General features: G+C 38.4%; 1 protein-coding gene across 1 annotated transcript in view; it reads right to left on the reverse strand.

The window, feature by feature from the left end:
- The window catches only part of ZNF385D (zinc finger protein 385D), a 330,406-nt gene that overhangs the window by 74,056 nt on the left and 234,184 nt on the right, over window positions 1-22,166 (reverse strand). The window contains exon 4 of the mRNA XM_047769116.1: window positions 17,533-17,695. Within this exon, the coding sequence (XP_047625072.1) occupies window positions 17,533-17,695 (163 nt within the window). The remainder of the gene's footprint in view (window positions 1-17,532; window positions 17,696-22,166) is intronic.

Here is a 22,166-nt window from a genome sequence, read left to right on the forward strand (position 1 = left end):
ATAGGCACATTTGGTGCACAGACAGAGAAAGAGCCAGGGACAGTGGAGGAAAGCTTAAAATGGCACAACAGATGTCTCGGGGCTTTCATACCAAGGTGCATGCTTAGAAGGGCCCTTTCGGGGGCTCTTACACAGAGAATGGCTTATTGAGCACAAAAATGAGAGAAGTTAAGGGAGGGAGTTTTAAAGACTTGCCTCATTCTTTAGCTTCCCAGATGGGCTGTTTCATCAATTTTTGGAGTCATGATGTCCAATCAACCAGCTGATGTAGTCATTTTGGAGAGATTTGTGACTTTTGTGATACCTGTCCAGAGTCAACTTCACCAGTAAAACCTAGCTCTCCTTCCCCATCTGGGAACATCCGTCTGTCTGCCCCCTTTCCTTCTATGCTACAGGCTGCCCTTGGCTTGCAATGGCTTCCATACACTGGAGCTCCTGGTTGGGTCAAATATGGCCTCCAAGTCAAAGGGTATCTCATATTTCTGGTCATGGAGGCCCCTTCCTGATATCCTTCCCTGTTTGTCTAGATTTGCATGGACAACCTTCCTCTGAAAACAGGAGGCTATCCATTCATTTCATATATATTCCTAAATTCTTTTACTTGAACACATGGCTCTGGTGTTTTGAGCCTGCGATTTACTTGGGTTTAGCTCCTGCTTGCTTTCATCATCACCATCAATGTTTTCTTTCCATTATGGTCCCAATTTCTCCCCTGATCTCCAGATCTTGTTCTGCTTTTTCTATGGCTACTTTCAAACAGCATAGAGTAGAACAGACTAGAATAAAACACCACTGTGTCAGCTTCATTTTACAAAGATGGCTGTAACAATAACTCCCGTCTCCTGTGACCAGCTTACACTACGCCGTTGTCATTCTGCCATCATGGGGGCCCATCTAGGCCCTCTCCTCTTGGACCAGTATCAACCAATGGAGTAAGTTTAGCAAAAGGATATTGTGACTTTAGGGGCCAGGTTATAAAAAGAAAGAGCCCTTCAGTCTGCCTGTCTTTGGGGGAAGCCAGATGCCAATCTGAGAGGAACCCAGGACATATGGAAAGGCTACACATAGGTGCTCTGTCAGACAGCCCCCAGCTGAGGCTCCTGCCAGAAGGCAGCATCAATAACAGCCCGAGATGTGAGTGAGGAAGGCCTAGAGATGATTCTAGCAAAAGCTGCCATTTGACTGTAATGACATAGCAGATCCAAGCAAAAACTGCCTACTTAAGCTCAGAGTCATGAGAGACATTCATAACATAACACTACTAACATAATACCACTAAGATACTTGTAATCATGAGTGATACTGACAATAAACGACTACCATTCTTTTTTTTCCACCACCACGTTTTGAGTGGTTTGTTTTGCACGCACAGACAGTTGGCAAAAATATTAAATAGCTGAATATTTGGAGGCCTCTAGCCCAGGGATTTGCATAGCATAGCCCACGGGCCAAATCCAGCCTGCCGTATTTTTTAGTAGACAGAGTTTTATTGGAACACAGCACATATGCTTACATATTGTCAATGGCTGCTTTCATGTAACAGGATCAGAGTTGAGTATCTGCGACCAAGATCACATGACCCGTAAAGGTTAATATACTTGATATGTTGACCGCTTACAGAAAAAGTTTGTTCAACGCTGACAGACAAATGGCTGACTTTTCCTTTTTTTTACTTACTTTCAGCAGTGAGTATTCACCATTTTACAACCTAATATACTTGTATCCTATCCAGCTATATAACATTTTATGTTAACTTACATACCACAGGCAAAGCTAAACATATGCACTCAAACATTTGGGTAAAGCTTCTATTAAATTAAAACACACCACAGGGAGTTCCCTGGTGGCCTACTGGTTAAGGATTTGGCATTTTCACTGCTGTGCCTCCAATCACTGCTGTGGTATGGGTTCACTCCCTGGTCTAGAAACTTCTACATGCCTTACGTGCAGCCAAACAAACAAACAAACAAAAAACCACCATAGAGATCCTAAATAGCCAGATATGTGGTTTTCACAATGCTAATGTTGGATTAGGTCTGAGTTGAGGTATCTCAAAATAATTCTGTGCGTTGACCAAACCAGTAAGTAGGACTGGTTCTGGTTTTATTTTTCTTCCTGGAATAAGAAGATAACTGATAATACTGGCCACTCCTGACTGGGCAGAAGTTTATAGCAGATGGGATTTTGATGAAGATAAAACAAAGACTCTCTCAGGTTTTTAAATAAAGGCAAATATTCTTAAAAACCAACATCTAAACTGAATTAATCTGATAACAAAGTACCCACAAACTGAATGGGCCTTCTTTATGGATTCTAAATGTGTTCTACCTGAAAAAAAATCACTTTGCCAATCAAGTCCCACTTGGTCTCTCTCCTTCATTACACTTTACATTATAAAAAATTAAAATTAAACTTCTGCAAGATACAAGTCAAAAAAACCTATCTTATCCTCCTCCGTTAATTGCGAGTTTGATGAAAGATGTCACCTTTACCCTTCTGAATAAAGGGACCAATAGTGGACAGAAATACTCGAATTTGACAGCCATGACAAGTAAATTATTCTAGCACTGTTCTAAGTACAGCTATCAGAACAGTGGTTTCTAACACAAAGACACATAATCTGGTTAAAATCTTGGATTACTTTGAAGTACGAAATTGGTTTTAACCTACTGTGTCACAAGTCTTTTTAAGATCCATTCATCTTTTAGGGTGATGACTACTTTTCCTGCTTCCTAGGACACAAAAGTTAACATGTACTAGTACCTGGAAATAACTAAAAGACAGATACTACATCAATAACATGTTTTTTCCAAAATATTTGGAAGAGATTTATGAAATGTTTTTACACACAGGGATATAATTATGATTCCTGTCTCATTTCTGATAGTCTTCTGCAAAGGAAATTCCTTAAAACGGGATATTAACAACTTGGAAATGAATATGATGACATATTGAAAATTTAAAAACTATCTAAATAAAAACTACACTGTTTCTCCTGTTTAGGAAATTGCCAGCTTAATAAAGCAAGCTATTTATGACCTTAAACTTTAAGCTACATTATCTTATTTTTAAATATCACTATATACTGATTTAAAAGGTCTTAGTAATACAGGAAAAAGATTGCATCTGTGGGCCCTGAATCAATCCTCTCTGTTACTGGATTTTCAATTACCAAAAATACTGCACTAAATATCGCTTTAGTTGCCTGGAAGAATTAAAGTACTTTCTAAAGAGGAAATTCCTAGAAGATAATACACGTCCTGCCAGACCTTAATCCTATTGCTGTAGGTAATCTTGTATTATCTTTATTTCATAATTTTGTATATTCATTTGGAAAAATTAACATCTGACTGCCAAAAAAAAAAAATCCAGACCTTTTTTTTTTTTGGTTCTTTTTTGGGGGGTGGGGGGCTGCATCCATGGCATGTAGAAGTTTCTGTGTCAGGGATCAAACCTGAGCCACAGCAGTGACCCAAGCCACTATAGTGACAGCACCAGATCCTTAACCCACTGCACAGTGCACCACAAGAGAACTCCTCCTTTTGTATTTAAGGCCTGAATTCTGGTCTTCCAGAGAATTATGTATTGTCTAGATAGCATCACAAAATCAGCAGAGACAGGAAAACCAAGGTTGAGATGGTTTCACCTGCAGCTTCTAAATTAACTACCATATACTTTACACAGAGAGATCAAAAATATTACTTTCTAATATAAAAGAAGCTTTTTCTGTCTGGCAAAATAGTAAAAATAACACCACAATTTTCATTAAAAAAAAAATGGAGATCAACAAAAAGTCCTGGGGAGTTCCTGTTGTGGCTTAGTGGTTAACAAACCTGACTAGTATCCACGAGGACATGAGTTTGATTCCTGGTCTCACTCAGTGAGTTAAGGATCCGGTGTTGCTGTGCTGTGGTGTAGGTCATAGATGCGGCTCGGATCCTGCGTTGCTATGGCTGTGGTGCAGGCTGGTGGCTACAGCTCCGATTCAACCCCTAGCCTGAGCACCTCCATATGCTGCAGGTGAGGCCCTAAAAAGACAAAAAACAAACAAACAAAAAACCCAAAAAGCTTTGGCCCTTACTTTATCTTCTCTTAGCAGCCTCCATGCAGGTAAAATCCAATAAAGAAGGGACAAACTTAAATGGGCAGATACACACATCAGAATCTTTTAACAGGTCCAAGGTCTGATAGGCAAAGAGAAGTATTTCAGCAGTACTCTCAGGACTGTTAGATGGTTTTGCAAAATAAGAGAAACTGTCCTGGGTAACTTAACAATATCAAGTAGCAAAGTAGCACTGGGAACTATGTCTAGTCACTTATGATGGAGCCTGGTAATGTGAGAAAAAAGAATGTATACATGTATATGTAACTGGGTCACCATGCTGTACTGTAGAAAAAAAAACAAACTGTATTGGGGAAATAATAATAAAAATTTTTTTAATTAAAATAATTAAAACAACAAACAAACAAACCAATATCAAGGTGAAATCAAGTAGCAACCCAAACAGGGGTAGTGCTAGCAAGGACCAAGTTCAGGATTAGGGACTTAGCTGCCTAGGAAGAAATAACAAGGCTGAAGGAATCAGAACTCAGTTCAAATCCTAGCTCTACCTCTTACAAATGTGTTGACCTCCGTCAAGTTATTCCACTCAGAACCTGGTTTCTTTTTTATTTTTCTTTTCTTTTCTTTCTGTCTTTTGTCTGTTGAGGGCTGCACTCACGGCATATGGAGGTTCCCAGGCTATGGGTCGAATCAGAGCTACAGTTGCTGGCCTATACCACAGCTCACAGCAACGCCAGATCCTTAACCCGCTGAGCGAGGCCAGGGATTGAACCCGCAACCTCATGGTTCCTAGTCGGATTCATGTCTCTGTGCCACGACAGGAACTCCAGAACCTGGCTTCTTTATCTGCAACTTAAGACCTAGATTCTCCCATAAACTTCACTAGCCTCAAGCATAGAATTTTAGCCTTTTTAGTTCCTCAACATTGGCTGTACTTTATTTATTTACTTAAAAAATTTTAAAAATATATTAGTTTCAGATGTACAGCAAAGTGAATCAGTTATATATACACATATATCCATCCCTTTTCAGATTCTTTTCCCATATAAGTTATTACACAGTATTGAGTGGATTTCCCTGTGCTTCATATTATCTTGTTACCTATTTCATATATAGTAGTGTGTATCAATCTCAACCCACTAATTTATCCACCCCACCCCCCCCGTTTGGCAAAGAATACATACAGATGGTCAAAAAAGCACATGAAAAGATGCTCAATATGGCAATCCATCTTATAACCTCAAAGTAGAGTCAAAGACTTCTGGGACCCTTTAAAACTATTTAGAGCCCCTTAGCAGAAAAAAATTAGTGTTGAGAACAAAGTAAGGAATAGAAGCAATGGAATCTGAGGCAGAGAGCCTGCTAGAGAACAATCTGGAATTGGGCAGAGTCATTTGAAAGGATGTGGCAGAAGGGCATAGCAAGAGGAAGGGGTTCATTTTCAAATGTTTTGAAAACTTTAATCTAAATTAGGATATTAAAAAGGGGGCATATGAAAGGTAGACCAAAAGGCATGGATTAGTGGCGAGGCTGAAGTGTCAAGGATGGACCAATTTTGTAAAAGAAGCACTAGATTATCCCACTGGTAACCATGTTTAATTTCAAAATCTTTGACTCTGCTTCTGTTCTTTAAGTTCATTTGTATCAATGTTCTATTAGATACCACATGTTAGTGATTCCCATATGGAGAACAGTATGGAGGTTCCTTACAAAACTAAGCATAGGACTACCATATGACCCAGCAAGCCCACTCCTATCCAGAAAAAAAACTTTAATTTGAAAAGATACATGCTCTCTAATACTCAGAGCAGCACTATATACAGAAGCAATCTAAGTGTCTATCATCAGAGGAATGGATAAAGATGTTTTAGCCTTTGGTTCTTGTCCCTTCACTAAAAAGGGTCTATGAGAGGACAGGAGCAAATACTGAGGACATCCTAAATGTTTAAATGAAACATTTCATCTAAGGAATTATTTTAGGAATTACACAACCTTGACATTAAGTTCAGCACATGGTTAGTAATATCTGTTAACGTCTACCTCCCCCCCATGAAAGGGTCACTCCAATTGCTCTGGAATTTCATTGCCCTATATCTATTTTCTCCTGACTAATCATCACCTACCCTGGGTTATATTTTGGGTTTATTTTTTATTTCCAAAGAACTGAAGACACCCTGTGGGTAGAATTCTTATTCTGTACCTTACTTTTCATCTCTGTAGTATCTTATATATTGCAAAAGTACTTGCAGAGGAATGAGTGGATGCAAATGAACAGATGGATAAAAGAACAAATAAATTACCTAGAGTTCCACACTCAGAGGCTCACATCTCTGACCAGTTCATAGAAGGATGGGAAAGGTTTTATTTTGCATCAGTTCTACTTCCTGGGCAGTGTGTAAAAAAGGAATTTTTTTTTTTTTTTCCTGGTTTTACTTAATTCTACTAAAGAGTTGGCAAGAAAACAGAAAGCTGGGCAAAAAATCAAACAAGGTCCAAATGGGTAAGTATCATGACTGCTACACATTCTGCATCTTGACCTTCATCTTGGAGCTTGGCCAGACAGCCACTGTTCGTCTGAGGGTGACTGACTTGAGCAATCACATAAGTGTAAAATGTAGTCAAGGCTGCCCATAAACTGAGTCACTGCAAAAGGAAAGCAAAGAAGAACACTGTCGTGAGGCAAAGACTCTACCCCATGGAGTTAAATATGCTCTCTGTCCCCAAATTAAACTCAATACCAGTGACACAACTTGGTTAGTACATCGTCACTCATTCTAACTCAATACAGCTTTTTAAAATGTTCTTAACTCTCATTAGAAACAGAAGTAGCAGAGTAATTTAATGATGAATCTGAATGCAATTATGATAATTAAAATAGCAACTTAATTTTATGCCATCTCTGGGAAACGCTCAAATCAGGGGCTGTACATTCAAGTTCTGAGTTGCACTGGTTAATATTTTTGATTTGTATTATAAAGTAGTTCAAATAGAGTTCAATTAGTAAAATGTATTGACTATATGCATTGAAATTGTGACTATATATTCTGGGATTTTGTTCATTTTTATTGTTATAAGAACTCTTAGGATGCTAGTCCTGAAAATAAAATGAATACATCATTGTCTATTGATAGTTCTAATGTAAAACTGCTAGTGGTTGGGAAAAAGACGTATGGGATAAAGGTGTATATGCTCCATCAAGGAGGTGAAATTTTTTTTTTTTGTCTTTTTGCCATTTCTTGGGCCACTCCCGTGGCATATGGAGGTTCCCAGACTAGGGGTCTAATCGGAGCTGTAGCTGCCAGCCTATGCCAGAGCCACAGCAACATGGGATCCGAGCTGCGTCCGCCACCTACACCACAGCTCACGGCAACGCTGGATTGTTAACCCACTGAGCAAGGGCAGACATCGAACATGCAACCTCATGGTTCCTAGTCGGATTCGTTAACCATTGCGCCACGACGGGAACTCCAAGGAGGTGAAAATTTGATGGGGTTGCCAAGTAGGAAGATACATAATTTCAAAAGGTGCTTGGACAGAGCTTACAAAGAAGACTGGAAGTGGGACTCAGGCAGGCAAAGAACGTGAATCTATTTGTACACCTTTGTGTACATCCATGCAAGTGTCATTGGCACATGGCATGTGCATCCTCTGTGTATCATTATGGGATGCCATATAAGAGAAGACTTTTCCTAGCAAAGAATGTCTATCCCTTGCTCTGAGTCCTCCGGTGATTTTGTCAGACTGGAGCTCAGGAGAGATGTGGAGGGATGCTAGAAACAGAGGGTCAGTGCCCCCCTCCTCTCCAATCCTGATGCCATGTTTAAGATTTGAATTCATAGAACATAAGTGCAGTGGCAATTTTTACTGTAAATATCTCAGTTTGTGTTTTACTAAGAATTCAGTAGAAGCTTTATGTCTCCTGACTACAAGAAATGTGCCCTTGGCTCTTAACATGTTTTGTTTCAAATTTGTTTCATGTTTATTACCATGAGATAGCAAACCCTTCCACTTTGGAGACAAAGTTCTACAATGGTCCAAGTGTTTTTTACAGGTGCATATTTCATGTTCTATTGTATTTAATCACTGTTGAACTTTTTTGTTAGTGGTAAGAGTCTAACATTAAGGATTATTATTTTGCGGTTGAAATATTTTATCATTATATAAACTTACGTCTACTCAATTCCTAAGAATACAAAAATAGTGGGGCGAAAAAAACCTCCATTAGTTAAGAAAACACACACAAATGCATACATTGACACAGATGTTTCCAGAAGTGTGACAGCTGTAGACAAAGCCACTGGGAGTTTTAATTTAATTTTCAAAATTCATCCAGATGTCTGGTATTGCATGGATACTGGTTAGGTGTTTTAGCTTGTCATTTATTTTATAGATTTGATATTTCTGGTCAAGGAAGAAAGTCACATACATGGAGTGTATACAGACAGATACACACACACACACACACACACAAACACACACATTCTCTCTCTCTCACAAGTCAGGGCTCCTGTTGCTTCAAGCCATAACATAAATTATATACCAGCTTGTCAATTTAGTCTTAATTTCCCTCCTGTCTTGCACATCATACCCCAGCCACTGACCATGGACAGATGACAGGTCCTTTAGGACATTCTGGCTCTCATTGCTTCACTCATTCATTATGTTTAGGAAGACAACATGCTCCTGTCCAGATGAATTTTTTTGGTGAAATTCTCTGATTCAAGGAGTGGGTTGATGCAATGCAGCTGGGGCTATACTTTTATCCACAAAATCCCGTTCATCTTGATTTCTTCATGCACAAAAAGAACTGGACAGAATATTTTTTGTGATTTCCACATCACCCCTAATGTACAATTTGTCATCACTGATTCATATACAAAGACTCAGGAACCACAACATTCAAATAAGTGTTAGGAGGGTTTTTTCCCCCTCTCCTTTCTGAATTTTCCTTCTCTTTTTAAATCTCTCTAGAGATCTGCCACCAGCACACTCTGCTGGCACTTATCACACATCTTGAGAAGGGAACACTTAATAAAGTCTCCTTCCTTGACCAATCTGAAGCATGTCATGAGCCAGAACTATGAAAAGGAAAAAAAAAAAAAAAACACTTAAGGCCTCAATGGTATCACAATGGTGCTTCAACTCCTGTGCCAAGATGCTTGCAATGAGTCCTTTGTTGCAGTACGGACTGTCCGCAGGAGTCTTTGTTGGGGAGAATGCAGAAGAGAAAGACCCTGAAAGCCAACATAGTTTCTTTCTACTCCTCCAAGGAGGGCATTTGTACATCACTACACTGGATCTCTAAGTGCTGATAGAAATGTGTCCTTTTTCAAACAACTTCATATTATCTATGAAAGGTCAGCAGAGCTATGGAGTCATAAGCCACAAAAGCATGAGTTTCTCTTCTTGAAGAAAATGTACAGTGCTGATTATGAAGTCCTGGTGTAGTGAGGTATTTCAGGAATAGTTATTAAGACAGACTCTTTGCATATAAATAAATGTGTGTAAAATACTTATATAATAAGATATCATATAATATATGCCATTCTAATATATAATGGAATATATTATATGATATCTTATATATATATCTTGTATATTATATACACAAGTGTATAACACAATTTCAAAGATGCATGGCTCTTTGATGTCAAGCTCATCTTGTACTTCGTTATAATTTTCAACTTTTGGGACCTTTGTTGGAAGCTTTTGTCAAGAAAAACAAACTTCTCCTATCTTTCTTATGAAAACAGAAACAAAGCTAATTCCCACTTGTCCTCCACTGAAAACAGTATGTCTATTTTGCAATGACAATGGACTGTTTGTTTCTTTTTCTACCCTTCTTTCTAGGTCACCATTCTCATGATTTTGCTTCTACCTACAAGGAAAGGAGAAAAAGTGTGTGCCTAGCTTTGCCTGGCACTGGGCTTGATGTAAACAGCTTGCTTAAGAGGCTGAAGGTCAGGAAAGGAGACCTCAGACTCTGTGACCTTGTAATACTGACTGACTTTCCCAAAGAGGCTGTGTTTCCTAATGTCTTTGTTTGTAGTCACTGGCTCTCATTTTACATTGGGTATTTTCTTTATCATTAGAAAAGTCTCCATTATTCTTAATTACAAATGATTTGAATTCTAGTAAACATTTAAAATCAATTATTAATCCAGAATAAATAAATTCTCCTTTGCATTCACAGATCTTTTCAACAATAGATGCAAAAGTATTTCACCCTTGGCACCTCTGAGACAGGTGAGTACAACATCTCTGGATTATAATTTTGAATTTCAAAAAAAGAAAAAGTGAGGGGAAGATAGATACAGAGGATACTGAATCATAAGGGTGAAAAGTGCAAATTTAAATTGTAATGTAGTAGCTTTATCTAATGAATATATTTGCAATTCACTGACACTTGATAAAAAGAATTATGTAATAGAACCAGGGAGATGGTCTCAGGTCTTACCAAGTAGATGACTAAGGTAAATCTGCACTCTCAATAAGCTAATTAACTCCTGATTGATTGTCACTGAAGGGACATTAGAAATGTCAAGTCTTCTTTTATCCGTGCAACTGGAGAAGCTCATATAAAACAAACAAACAACAAACAGACATCAGGGGTTAGATTTGATGACCTTTATGAAAACCTGCAACTCTGAAATTTAACGAGCAATATCTCAGAATTCCTTGGATTAAGAACTGTTGCTCTTTCACAGAACCAGCTATTTACAAATTTAAAAAAGTCTAAAGGTTTGTTTTGCTTTAATTCAAGAACAAAAACACAAAACTGACTGTGGGTTTTACAACTACTTATAAAAAGCACAGGCTGGGGGTTTGGGATTGGCATATGCACACTGAGATACACAGAATAATTGGCCAATGGGGACCTACTATATAGCATAGAGAATACTACCCAATATTCTGTGATAATCTATGCAGGAAAAGAATCTGAAAGAGAACAGATCTGTGTACTTGTATAACTGAATTGCTTTGTTGTAAAGCAGAAATTATCACAACATTGTAAATCAACACTACTTCAATAAAACTTTAAAAAACGAAAAAAATAAAATTAAAAAAGCACTCTGTAAAGCAAAAATAAAAAGATTATGCAAGAATCTACTCTAAACGAGCATGTCATCTAGCAATGGGAAAAGCTAAAGACATAAAATTCATCTTTGAGCAAGAATAGATTAGGGTAGTTAGGAAGGTATGAATTCTTATGGGACTTCATAGGCAGGAGGAAGAAGAAAAAAATGATATTTCTTTAACAGAGAAACTGAGAAGAACTGTAAAGAAACAAAGATGAGGGGTGGGGGTAAACAGATCATGTCTCTACTGGTGAATATTATTGTAGGTGAGCTACAAAAGAACTATTTGGAAAGGTAGGTTGTTAAACCACGGGGGAACATGGGTTCAGGATAAAGGTACATGGAAGGTTTCTGAGCAGGTTAGTGCTGTGAATTTTGCACTGTCTGGAATAAATGCAAGTAGAATGAAGGATATAGTTGTCAAGGGGCCAGAATGGAGGGAGTTGACTTGAGTGGAGGCTAGGGCAATTGTAAGGGTAAGACAGAGACCCCTGAGGCCAGGAGATGGGGAGAAACCATGTCTGAAAGAGTGAAAGATGTTTTCTGGGAATGTGAGGGGAATGGCTCCCCACAACTGAATAGATAATGTGGACTGAAACAGGGAGAAGAGGCTGAGACAACTAGAAGGTGTCAGGTGTCAGGTTCATGAGCTGCAGGACAGGAAATAAAACTTGAAAGATTGAGTGGAGAGAAGGTTGGGGATGGTAGTCAAAGTTAGGCTTATTTTATTTTGTTTTATTTTGAAACCACCAAAGAAAGTGCTGACAAACCATCCAAATAAGTGACCAATAAGCCATAAAAATCAGGTCAGATTTTAGGAGAAGAATGAGGTGAGATGTGGAATGCTAAGACTCTAACACAGGGATTGTGGAAGCCATACGGGATGTGGTCTTTTACTGCTCACTAATATCTGCTCCTCTTCCCTGAAGATTTCCTGCCCCTTATAATCAGGTTTGACCAGGTGACTCACCAATGAAAGTGAGAGAAAAATTATATGTCACTTCCATTAAAAAGTTTTAAAGCCTATTGCACGGGTGCATCCCTAAAGAGACAAAAAGACCCCCCCAAAAAAAAACACCAAAAAAAAAAAGCCTTGAAGTTTATTGATTCACGCCCTTATTTTTCCCTTTTCCATAGAATTGGTAATGTCCAGCTAGTGACTGCTTCATTAGCCTGGCCCTGTAATTAAATTAAAATGGGGGAAAAAAAAATCCCACTTCTATGTAGTATATGAGAGAGATAATTAGCGCTATGAAAGTCGCCACCACAAGTTGGCAGTTATTTATTACTGTAGTATAACCTAACCTAACCTGACTTACAAAGTTGTCCAGAAAGGGAAACTGAAGAAAGACCAGAGGATAACTTTGCACAAGACTTAATCCAACAACTGTGAATTTGTCATTTCACAGAAGAAAAACGTCAACTAAGTTGTATTTGCCAAGTTATTTTAAGCATAATTTCTTAATTTTTGCTGTAACTTTTTCTGTATTAAAAAAATCTGCATTTAAAAAAATGAGGGGAGGGATAAATTTGGAGCTTGGGATTAACAGATACACATTACTATATATAAAATAGCTACTGTATAGCACAAGGAGCTAGGTTCAATGTCTTGGAATAAACTATAACGAAAAAGAATCTGAAAAAATATATATATATACATGTAATAGTCTTTGGAATGGATTAGCAATGAGATCCTGCTGTGCAGCACTGGGAGCTATGTCTAGTCACTTAAGATGGAGCATAATAATGTGAGAAAAAAGAATGTATACATGTATGTGTAACTGGGTCACCATGCTGTACAGTAGAAAAAAATGTATTGGGGAAATAACAATTGATTACTATTAATATATATATATATATATACATGTATGTATGAATCACTTTGCTATATACCTGAAACTAACACAACATTGTAAATCAACTATATTTCACTTAAAAAAAAAAACTAAAAAAAAAACCTTGCTAGGTCAAACAAAATTATTGTAGTCACCTTTGGAAATATTTGCCCGATGAAATTTTCTGTACCGAGTAGCAATCACCCGCCTATATCAACAATTTTGAGTGTTCAAAATATTTTGAAAAACATTACTTAAGCCTGTAAACTGTTCTTTGAGTAAATTAAACAATCTAAAACTCTTCATAAAATTGTAAGAACTAAAATTATGTACTAATGTTAGGGAGTGACTTTTTGACTCTTGACAGGGCAATGGGGCTTTCTGTGAGCAGCTGGTGGTTGATCACTGAATGTCATCTATTGCTCACCACTCTAGCATGCAGACTAAAGGGAAAAGAATTTCAAGATCATGAAGTTAATAACTAACTGCTTTGCCCATGGGTCAGGCAGACATATTTGTTAGCCTAGGGCAGCAATTAAAACCTCTAATATATGATTTAGGGATTTAAAAGGAATCGTTTGTCTAAACTGTCTTTTTATAAGTAGATTTGCAATAACTTTTTAAATGAGTATTCTATTTCTTGTATTTTAAAGAATCTCAAGAAAACCTCCAAAACAATGTTTAAATTCAAGTCCTCACCACTTTTTGCTTTTATTTTCTTTTAACTATTGTTGTTCAACTTTCTCTTAAGGTTCTTATCTACCAAGTCATTGTAAACTCAGTATTTTTAAAGGCAACTAGCATAATATATATATATATATATATATATATGCATATATGTATGTAGAATTCTTATTAAGAATGACTTGGTAAAATTAGTAACAGTGATTCTATGTATCTATACCTTTTAAGCATGGATAAGTCCACAAATCACAAAACAACTTTGGGCATTACAATTTTTTATTATTTTTTATATTACGTATTATATTATTTATATTATATATATTATATATTTTTATATATTATACTATATTTTTCTATTATTTTTTATCATTTTTTATTATTAAAAAAGACAATCTTCTCTCTCTCTCCTTCTGTCTCCAAGTATGTAACTCTTTTAAGAAATTAGCTCAGGAGTTCCCATCATGGCACAGCAGAAAACAAATCCAACTAGGAACCATGAGGTTACGGGTTTGATCCCTGGCCTCGCTCAGTGGGTTAAGGATCTGGTGTTGCCGTGAGCTGTGGTGTAGGTCGCAGACGCAGCTCAGATCCCCTGTTGCTGTGGCTATGGTGTAGGCCGTTGGCAACAGCTCCGATTAAACCCCTAGCCTGGGAGCCTCCGCATGCCATGGGTGCGGCCCTAAAAAGACAAAAGAAAAAAAAACAAAAAACAAAAAAGAAACTAGCTCAGAAGTTCCCATCATGGCTTAGTGGAAAAAATCTGACTAGTATCCATGAGGACGCAGGTTCGATCCCTGGCCTCTCTCACCAGATTAAGGATCCATCATTGCTGCGGCTGTGGCATAGGCCAGAGACTATAGCTCCGCAGCTCCGATTTGGCACCTAGCCTGGGAACCTCCATATGCCATAGGGGCGACCCTAAAACGACAAACAAAAAAGAAAAGAAAGAAAGAAACTAGCTCAGACAACAATATAAATCAACTACACTTCAATGAAAATTAAAAAAGAAAGAAAGAAAGAAAGAAAGAAAGAAAGAAAGAAAGAAAGAAAGAAAGAAAGAAAGAAAGAAAGAAAGAAAGAAAGAAAGAAAGAAAGAAACTAGCTCAGAGACCCAATCCTGTTTTCAGAGCTGTACTCATTCCTAATCAGTATATGAGGACACAGGCCATAATAAAAAGGACAAGTGATGCTTTAAGAAAACTCCAATTTGTTAGCATAGGTATCTCTGATTTATACTGAAATACAAATGGGATAAAAGACTATGACATTTTCGGAGCTTTCTTGGGCTACTTCTCATAGGTAGGTTTGCAGAAATCTTTTAAGGATAGAATCTGACTTAGGTGTGCTGGAATCCTAAGTTTTTCAACCTGTATGACCCGTGTCTTTGTGGGTAGAGGTCCCACAGATCAGGGAGGCAATGCCTTTCCAGAGTCCCATGACTTTCTTCCTTTGGCTTTAGGATATTTGTTCTAATGTTGCACACTTTTTTCTCCCTCCGTCCTTCTGGAATTTTCTCTAGCTCCAGCTAGACAGGGCACTTTAGCATTTCAATACCATTCCAACCAGTAGGTGAGTCTGGCACCACCATGGGAGCTGTCTCTTTTATGGAGGCTCCCTTCCACAGCTCAAGACTAACTCATTTTCATTCATCCCCCAAGAGGAAAGAGCATTGACGACTGATCTCCTTTCCACTCCAATCTCTTAGGCAAGGGTGGAGGTGTGTATTCCTAACTCATTTATGTAACAGAGATGATACTCAGGGAGCCTTTCTTTAAGCCCAGTTAGCAGCTCTGCCAACCATGTACATACATATTTTCAAATGATGTACATTCTCCATGTAAAGGGGACCTTTTTTTTGCATTTTAAAGAGAAGTCAAGGTAAACCAAATAGCCAGTATTGAAAAAAAAGAAGTCTAGGAGTAGAAATGTTGGGAACGAGCAAGAACTTTACATCAAACTCATCTCTTTATATAAAACCCTTTTGGTCAAATTCACTTCTTTATTCTTCCTACCTACTATCTTTTTGCAAGTCTAACAGGTATCATGAGTATGGCTTTAGGGATCCCAACTTGTGCCCCAAAATCTAGGAGCAAAAATTATACTCACTTGCTTCATTACTGCTAATCCCCTTATAGCCCCCACCCCCAAATAAAGTAGTAAATTTTCAAATAAGGTAGAAAACAGTATAACGTTTTCCCCACAAGGTTTTACATCTAAATCAATAAGATGGTAAAATTCTGCTCTTGTTCTGGATACCAAAGAAACAAAAGTGACAAGGTTTTTTTTTTTCCCCCCTCATAAGTTGTGACATAAAATTGGATGAATCAGAGAATCAAAGGGGTGAGAGAAAATGCAGCCAACATAGGTTTTCCATGGTACCTACACCATGTTTTCCATGGTACCTACACCATGGTACCTACACCTTGGTGCCAGGGTACCAAGGTGACAGAGCACTCAGTCTCAGAGCGTATGTAGGGTTCCTGGGTATCAATACAGAGTTTCACATCTACCAATGATACCCAGATGCAATAAGCATATATAGTGTGCTGTGGGAACTCAGAATATTGTTATCCCTCACAGATGCACATGGGAGCAAGCATCTCTCCAGACCCTTTGAGGATTAGGTGTATGTCTCATGGGTGTACCCTGTGTAATAAAGTTGCTATTTATTTATTTATCATCTTTTTAGGGCCTCACTCATGGCATATGGAGGTTCCCAGGGTAGGGGTCCAATCAGAGCTACAGCTAATGGCCTATGCCACAGCCACAGCAATGCTGGATCCGAGCTGCCTCTGTGACCTACACCACAGCTCATGGCAATGCTGGATCCTTAACCCACTAAGTGAGGCCATGGATGGAACCCATGTCCTCGTGGATACTATTCGGTTTCATTAACCACTGAGCCACAACGGGAACTCCAAGTTGCTTTAATCTGTTGTATTGGTTCACTGTTGATTTTATAGCTTCATCAGTCATGGCCAGAAGAGCCTTTCCTAGTTAAGACATTGCCATTGATGATAACATAAATGCTTCCTGCCCATTGCTATTTGCAGGGACTGGAAAACTACTGACATGGACCAGGCGTTGCCTTCTCAGAAAGTGAGTGATTCAAGGTACATCCGTGAATCACACAGGATTCCCTTTTCTGGAAGTCTAGAGGACTGGTGGTCTCATATTTTATAAATGCCAGCTTAGGCAAATCCCACTGGCTTCCTTTGCTGTGAATAAACTGGGTTTTTTGCGGGACTATCCCAAGGGACCATTGAGAGGCCATTATTTCACTGTAAAGACTCTGTTAAAAAGAATAATTGGTCTCAATAACACTTACCTGCTCATGCAGAGGGAAGGTTACCCAGGCATAACAAGCCCAGATTCACAGAGCCACCACTTCGAACAATGCAATGTTTGGGATTTATGAGATTAAGACCTGTCAGTAATAATGCCCTTATGGGGGCCTTCTCAATTCATTTGGCATACTCTGCTGTGGACTCGTAGGTAAATCAAATCTGCCATGCCATTATAGGGAAAGGTGCTGCATACAAGATGTAAACAATACACACTGCAAAAGGTTCACTTCTCCAAAAAGGTGATTGGGGACAGGGCTTCACATGTCTTTCTGACTCCTGTTTTCCTCTGAAACAGCCACAGGACTGTTTCAGATGCAAAATCTACAATGTTACTGGTGATGCCCTCCATCTCTCCAGGGTAGTGGAAAAATGAGGGGGAAGCATTTACCATTCCACAGAAAGATGGATCGAGCATGAATTGAGGTGGCAGGAACATCCGTAACAGACAGAGTTAGACACGTGAAGAAGCCCCCAAACCACAAGAATGAGGACCGACAACAACACAACAGAGATCGTGGCTTAACCTGTTTTGTCAGAGCTGGTATTGATGGTATTGGTAGTGATGGAGGTGAAGGTAGTCTTTGCGCTGTCCTTGGCAGTGACAGATTTCTGCTTATTTTTCATGGCTTCCAGTGCTTTGAGCTTCTTGGCATGTTTCGTGCCTTTGTAGTGGGCCGCGGCCTGGCTCTACAAAGGAGAACAAAATGAACCATGCAATCAGGCTCATTTCTAAACTGGCATTCTCTGTATTACTGCAAATACAGACTCCCTTTCAATAATAGGTACCGTTCAAGCTAATCCTGGCCGTGGCCAAACAGTGGGGTTCTATTTAGAATGTTGCTCAGGGAGCAACAGGAATCAAGTTCTAAAGCCTCTGCTTGAAAGGAGGAAATATTCCATGGCTTCTCTTAAGAGGAATGTCGTTGAACATGAACCCATCAACAACATTTTTTTAAATTTTTTGGTGGAATGGGAAAAAAAAAGAATGTACAACTGTATTGCCTTTGTTCTGTCACTGAAGATGCTGGGCTCCCAAAGATTTACAAGGGCCCTAGAAAAGAGTAGCTCTCACCTTCTTGGCTTGGGAACTGTGTTTTCTCCTTACAATGTGTCTTATTAACACAGGACCCGACAGTGTCTACCAGGAAAAGTTCACGGATAACAAGGGAAGTAGGTACCCCAGAGACTGAGATGGAAGCGTGAGAGTTCAAAAGCAAACGCACTACCTATGTCCAAATGGAGTCCACGGAAGCTGAGCAATTTCATAACTCTTTCTTGCTCCTTGCTTCCCGCAGAGGGTAGTCTTAGAAGTTCAAGGTAGGGCCGTTCTTTCAACACATGGGTCTTTTGTGCCCTGATCCTTTGCCAGAAGGATCCAGTGGGTTTTGACTACTTAATGGGCCAGTGCAATTCTCTTGCCTGTGCCTTCTGAGATTTTTATAATAGTAATATGCATTTTCCCAAGTTTCTATTTTCTTAACACTATTTTTTTTTTTTTGGTACTGGAGAGACACAATTGATTGAGATAGAAACTCATCTTAAAGAGATATATATTTGTTAATATTAATTTATTGGGGGGACGCCTTTGCGGTTAGGGTAAGGTGGAAGTGGGCAGGGACAGTCTTAGATCAGAAGGTTTTCCAGCTCAAAACCTTTAAAATTGTCACCTCACAAGGAAAAATATCTCAGTGGGGGACTAAGTCTATGTTGTATCTATGTATTACTTCCTATGACTTAAACTTCATGTTCCATTTTGTCCAAAAAATAAGAGTCACATTGTCCTCTTCATCACAGTAGCTGTGGTAGATAGGATGTTGTAGTATATTTTTTTGTAAATAGATCAAAAAATAATCCACACCTTTATTTGCATCATTCGGACAAGTATCCTCAAAGGACTAGGTACCCTTATTGAAAGAACACTGGACAAGGAAACTGTATATTAGAAACAGTTTGAACAGAGAGGACATTCATGCATCAGTTTTCCAACAACACGTAACATCAAAGGACATCATGTGAGTCAAAATGTGAAGTTAAGACTTGCTTTCGTTAAGAGAGGAATCAGTGATGGATTAGGTTTGTTGGATTCTACATGGAAAATTCTACTTTGATGGACAGAGTTGTGTTTCTTTTTTTCCCCTGTCTAGTTCTCCTTTCTTATAAAGCAAATCCTTTGGATATATCTTTCGAGGGCAAGATGCTATATTCAATTACATCCACAATATACAGTTAGCCATCTTCTCTAGGCAGTTAGTTATGTACTTTCTCACTCCTATTCCTGGTATAGAAGTGACTGCTTTACACATCATATGTATTATAATACAGGGTTTCGATTAACAGTGCTATCCCCACATATACCTACAAAATGTACATCTTAATGTACATGTTAAGGTTCCTAGCAAATCTGTATTTCTCAGTGGTATTTCAAATCAGAGAAGACTTCATTTAAATACACCATATGTATTAAAAACACCATATGACCAGGTGAAGAATCCTGCAAGTTAAGAGAGTACCTACATACAACAAACAAACAAAAAGCCTCTGCACAAACATAGCTAAGCCAGGGCTTCCAGCAAGTGAAATGGCTCAGGAGTTTGTGGGGAGAAAGGGGTGATCAAACCAGCAGCAGCTAGTACATCTGGTAGGTTCCCAGTTGAGACACCTGGTATATTAAAAAAGCAAAACAAAACAAGACAAAATGCATACTCACTTGTTCCATGAATAATAGTCTCAAAGAACTCTGATAGTTATTATGTAATTTTTTAAAATCTACTAATAAAAAAAGGCAACTGAGTCTCCCACAAATTTGAAAAAAAAAACTGAATGGTAGGAAGATCCAAAATGCTATGGAGAGACCACAACATGTAGAATTTCAGGGAACTTAGGGAGTTTGGGGGGGTTGATGGTGATCGAGGGGAGCAATGTGATGGTCATGGTGAAGGGTATGGATGCGCTGGGGGTGGAAGTGGATACACAAGTTAGAGACTAAATGTAGACAGGTAACCCCTTCTGGACATTTAACATTTTCTTTATCACTGAACTTCATGTTTGTAGAATTTACTGGACTGCTCTTGGGTTATATTAGTATTAATTTTTGTCTGTGTATATTGACCCCACATGTCTTGGCTCACCTTGATACAGGTGGGTTGCACAAGGTATATAAAAAAAGGAAGCCCAGCCAGTTCTTCTTACCCTGTTAAGCCACTTCACTTGGCAAGATAGATTTTTCAGCCACACGCAACCTTTCTGTGACGGTAGACAAAGCTGCAGCCTAAGAAGGAATCCTACTGGGAGTTGTTTATTTTTTATTTTTTATTTTTCTTAAGGGCCCATTTGTGGCATATGGAGGTTCCTAAGCTAGGGGTCAAATTGGAGCTGCGGCTTACGCCACAGCCACAGATCTGAGCCACATCTGCAACTTACACAACAGTTTGCAGCAACACCAGAATTTTAACCCACTGAGTGAGGTCAGGGATTGAATCCGCATCCTTACAGACACTATGTGGGATTCTTAACCTGCTGAGACACAATGGGAACTCCAGAAGATTTTTTCAAAAGCAGCAGTTGGCCAGAGCTGTCTCTTTAGGCCTCCTCTGCTTTTCCTTAGGGCAGAGAGATGCTGGGTGTTTGTAGTACACCATTTTCCTTCTGAGGCTATTGAATTCATCTATGAGTCAAGTCATCCCCAGAAACCTGGGAACCATCCAACATAAGCAAACAATTCATTATCACAGGAATGATTTCAAGATTAAATAAGTATGAGTATAGTTATTTAAATACTTCATTACAACACAAGTCAGAATTCTGTTTTAAAACTTAAAGCGAATGAGGTGATCCAAGTACACAGGAAAGTAAGCAGACCAAGAAACACTGGTTTCAACAAGTTACTTTTAGATCAGCTGTGGAGTATTCTGCATTGGGTAGCAAAAAGCACGACTACCGACCTTGAACTAGCACATGACACCATGAAATCTAACAAGTGTCATCTCAGAGGCAAATGCTGACATTAAAGATAGGTACACACATTCCTTCAGAATGGATTCACGCCACTTTAAATGTCATCGCCACGTCTCAGTCATCAGTAGCCAGCCAGACTTTTCAATCTTCAAATTTTGTCTTCAGCATTTCAAAGAGGCTTCCAACTTATATGCAACTGAAGTTCCAATGCAGATAAAAATAATTGTTAAATGGCTAACTTTTGGGAGAGGCATTTTTATCATTTTGAAACACATGAACACATAGACACACATTTATTATACTTATCTAAGTAACAGGCTTCCATATAAATCACTGTTATTCGGTGAAACTGCGAATCTATTGTTCATGGGTCATTTCATTCCATTAGCACCAATAGTTTGTACAATTTTGCTCTCCACGTCTTGCATAAGATGTTTCAATATTCTTTTTAAAAACTAGGAAGTTTAATATAAGTATACATACCTGAATACTATAATTAGTTAATTTTCATGAACGCATGTGATTTCAAAAAGAACAAGGTGGTCTTGGTTAGTTTCTGATTTTTAATTTACCATATTAATTTTTCATTGAAGTAAAATGAACATTATCCTATTAAAATGTAACATCAGAAAAATAAAGAGTGGTTATTAAAAAATTTACCACCCTCTTGGGGAAGAGAAGAGATAATACTTGAACAGGGAACTCTTTTTTTTTTTTTTTTAAGAAAATTATCTGGCTTCAAAATTTTAGCTTAGATTGAATTTATCTTTGTAAAGTTGCTTTTAGGTTACATACATTCTTTCAAATATAATGTATATATATATATATCCAAGTATGTGTGTGTATATATATCCAAGGCAGTGTGCACAGGTTCCGCCTTTTGTAACTGAGCAGGACCCTTTGAGGATTTCTTGGTGTGGGCCTTTCCCCAATATCCTCTGCTTTAGCTCCTGTATCTTAGCTTAGCTCATGTATCTTTGTTGGAGGTTTACATGAACATCATGACCTGACCTCTGTGGGCAGCTACAAAAACAAAGGATTTTTGCAGCAACCAACCATACTCCTTCCTCACTTTGCCTTTAAAAATGCTTTGCAATTTTGGTTCAGGGAGTTTGGGATATTTTGGGGGCATGAGCCACTTGTCTCCTTGCATGGCCATGCAATAAACCTTTTTCTGCTACAAACTCCGATATTTTGATTTGCT

The sequence above is a fragment of the Phacochoerus africanus genome, chromosome 1 (assembly GCF_016906955.1).
Source record: "Phacochoerus africanus isolate WHEZ1 chromosome 1, ROS_Pafr_v1, whole genome shotgun sequence".
NCBI lineage: Eukaryota > Metazoa > Chordata > Mammalia > Artiodactyla > Suidae > Phacochoerus > Phacochoerus africanus.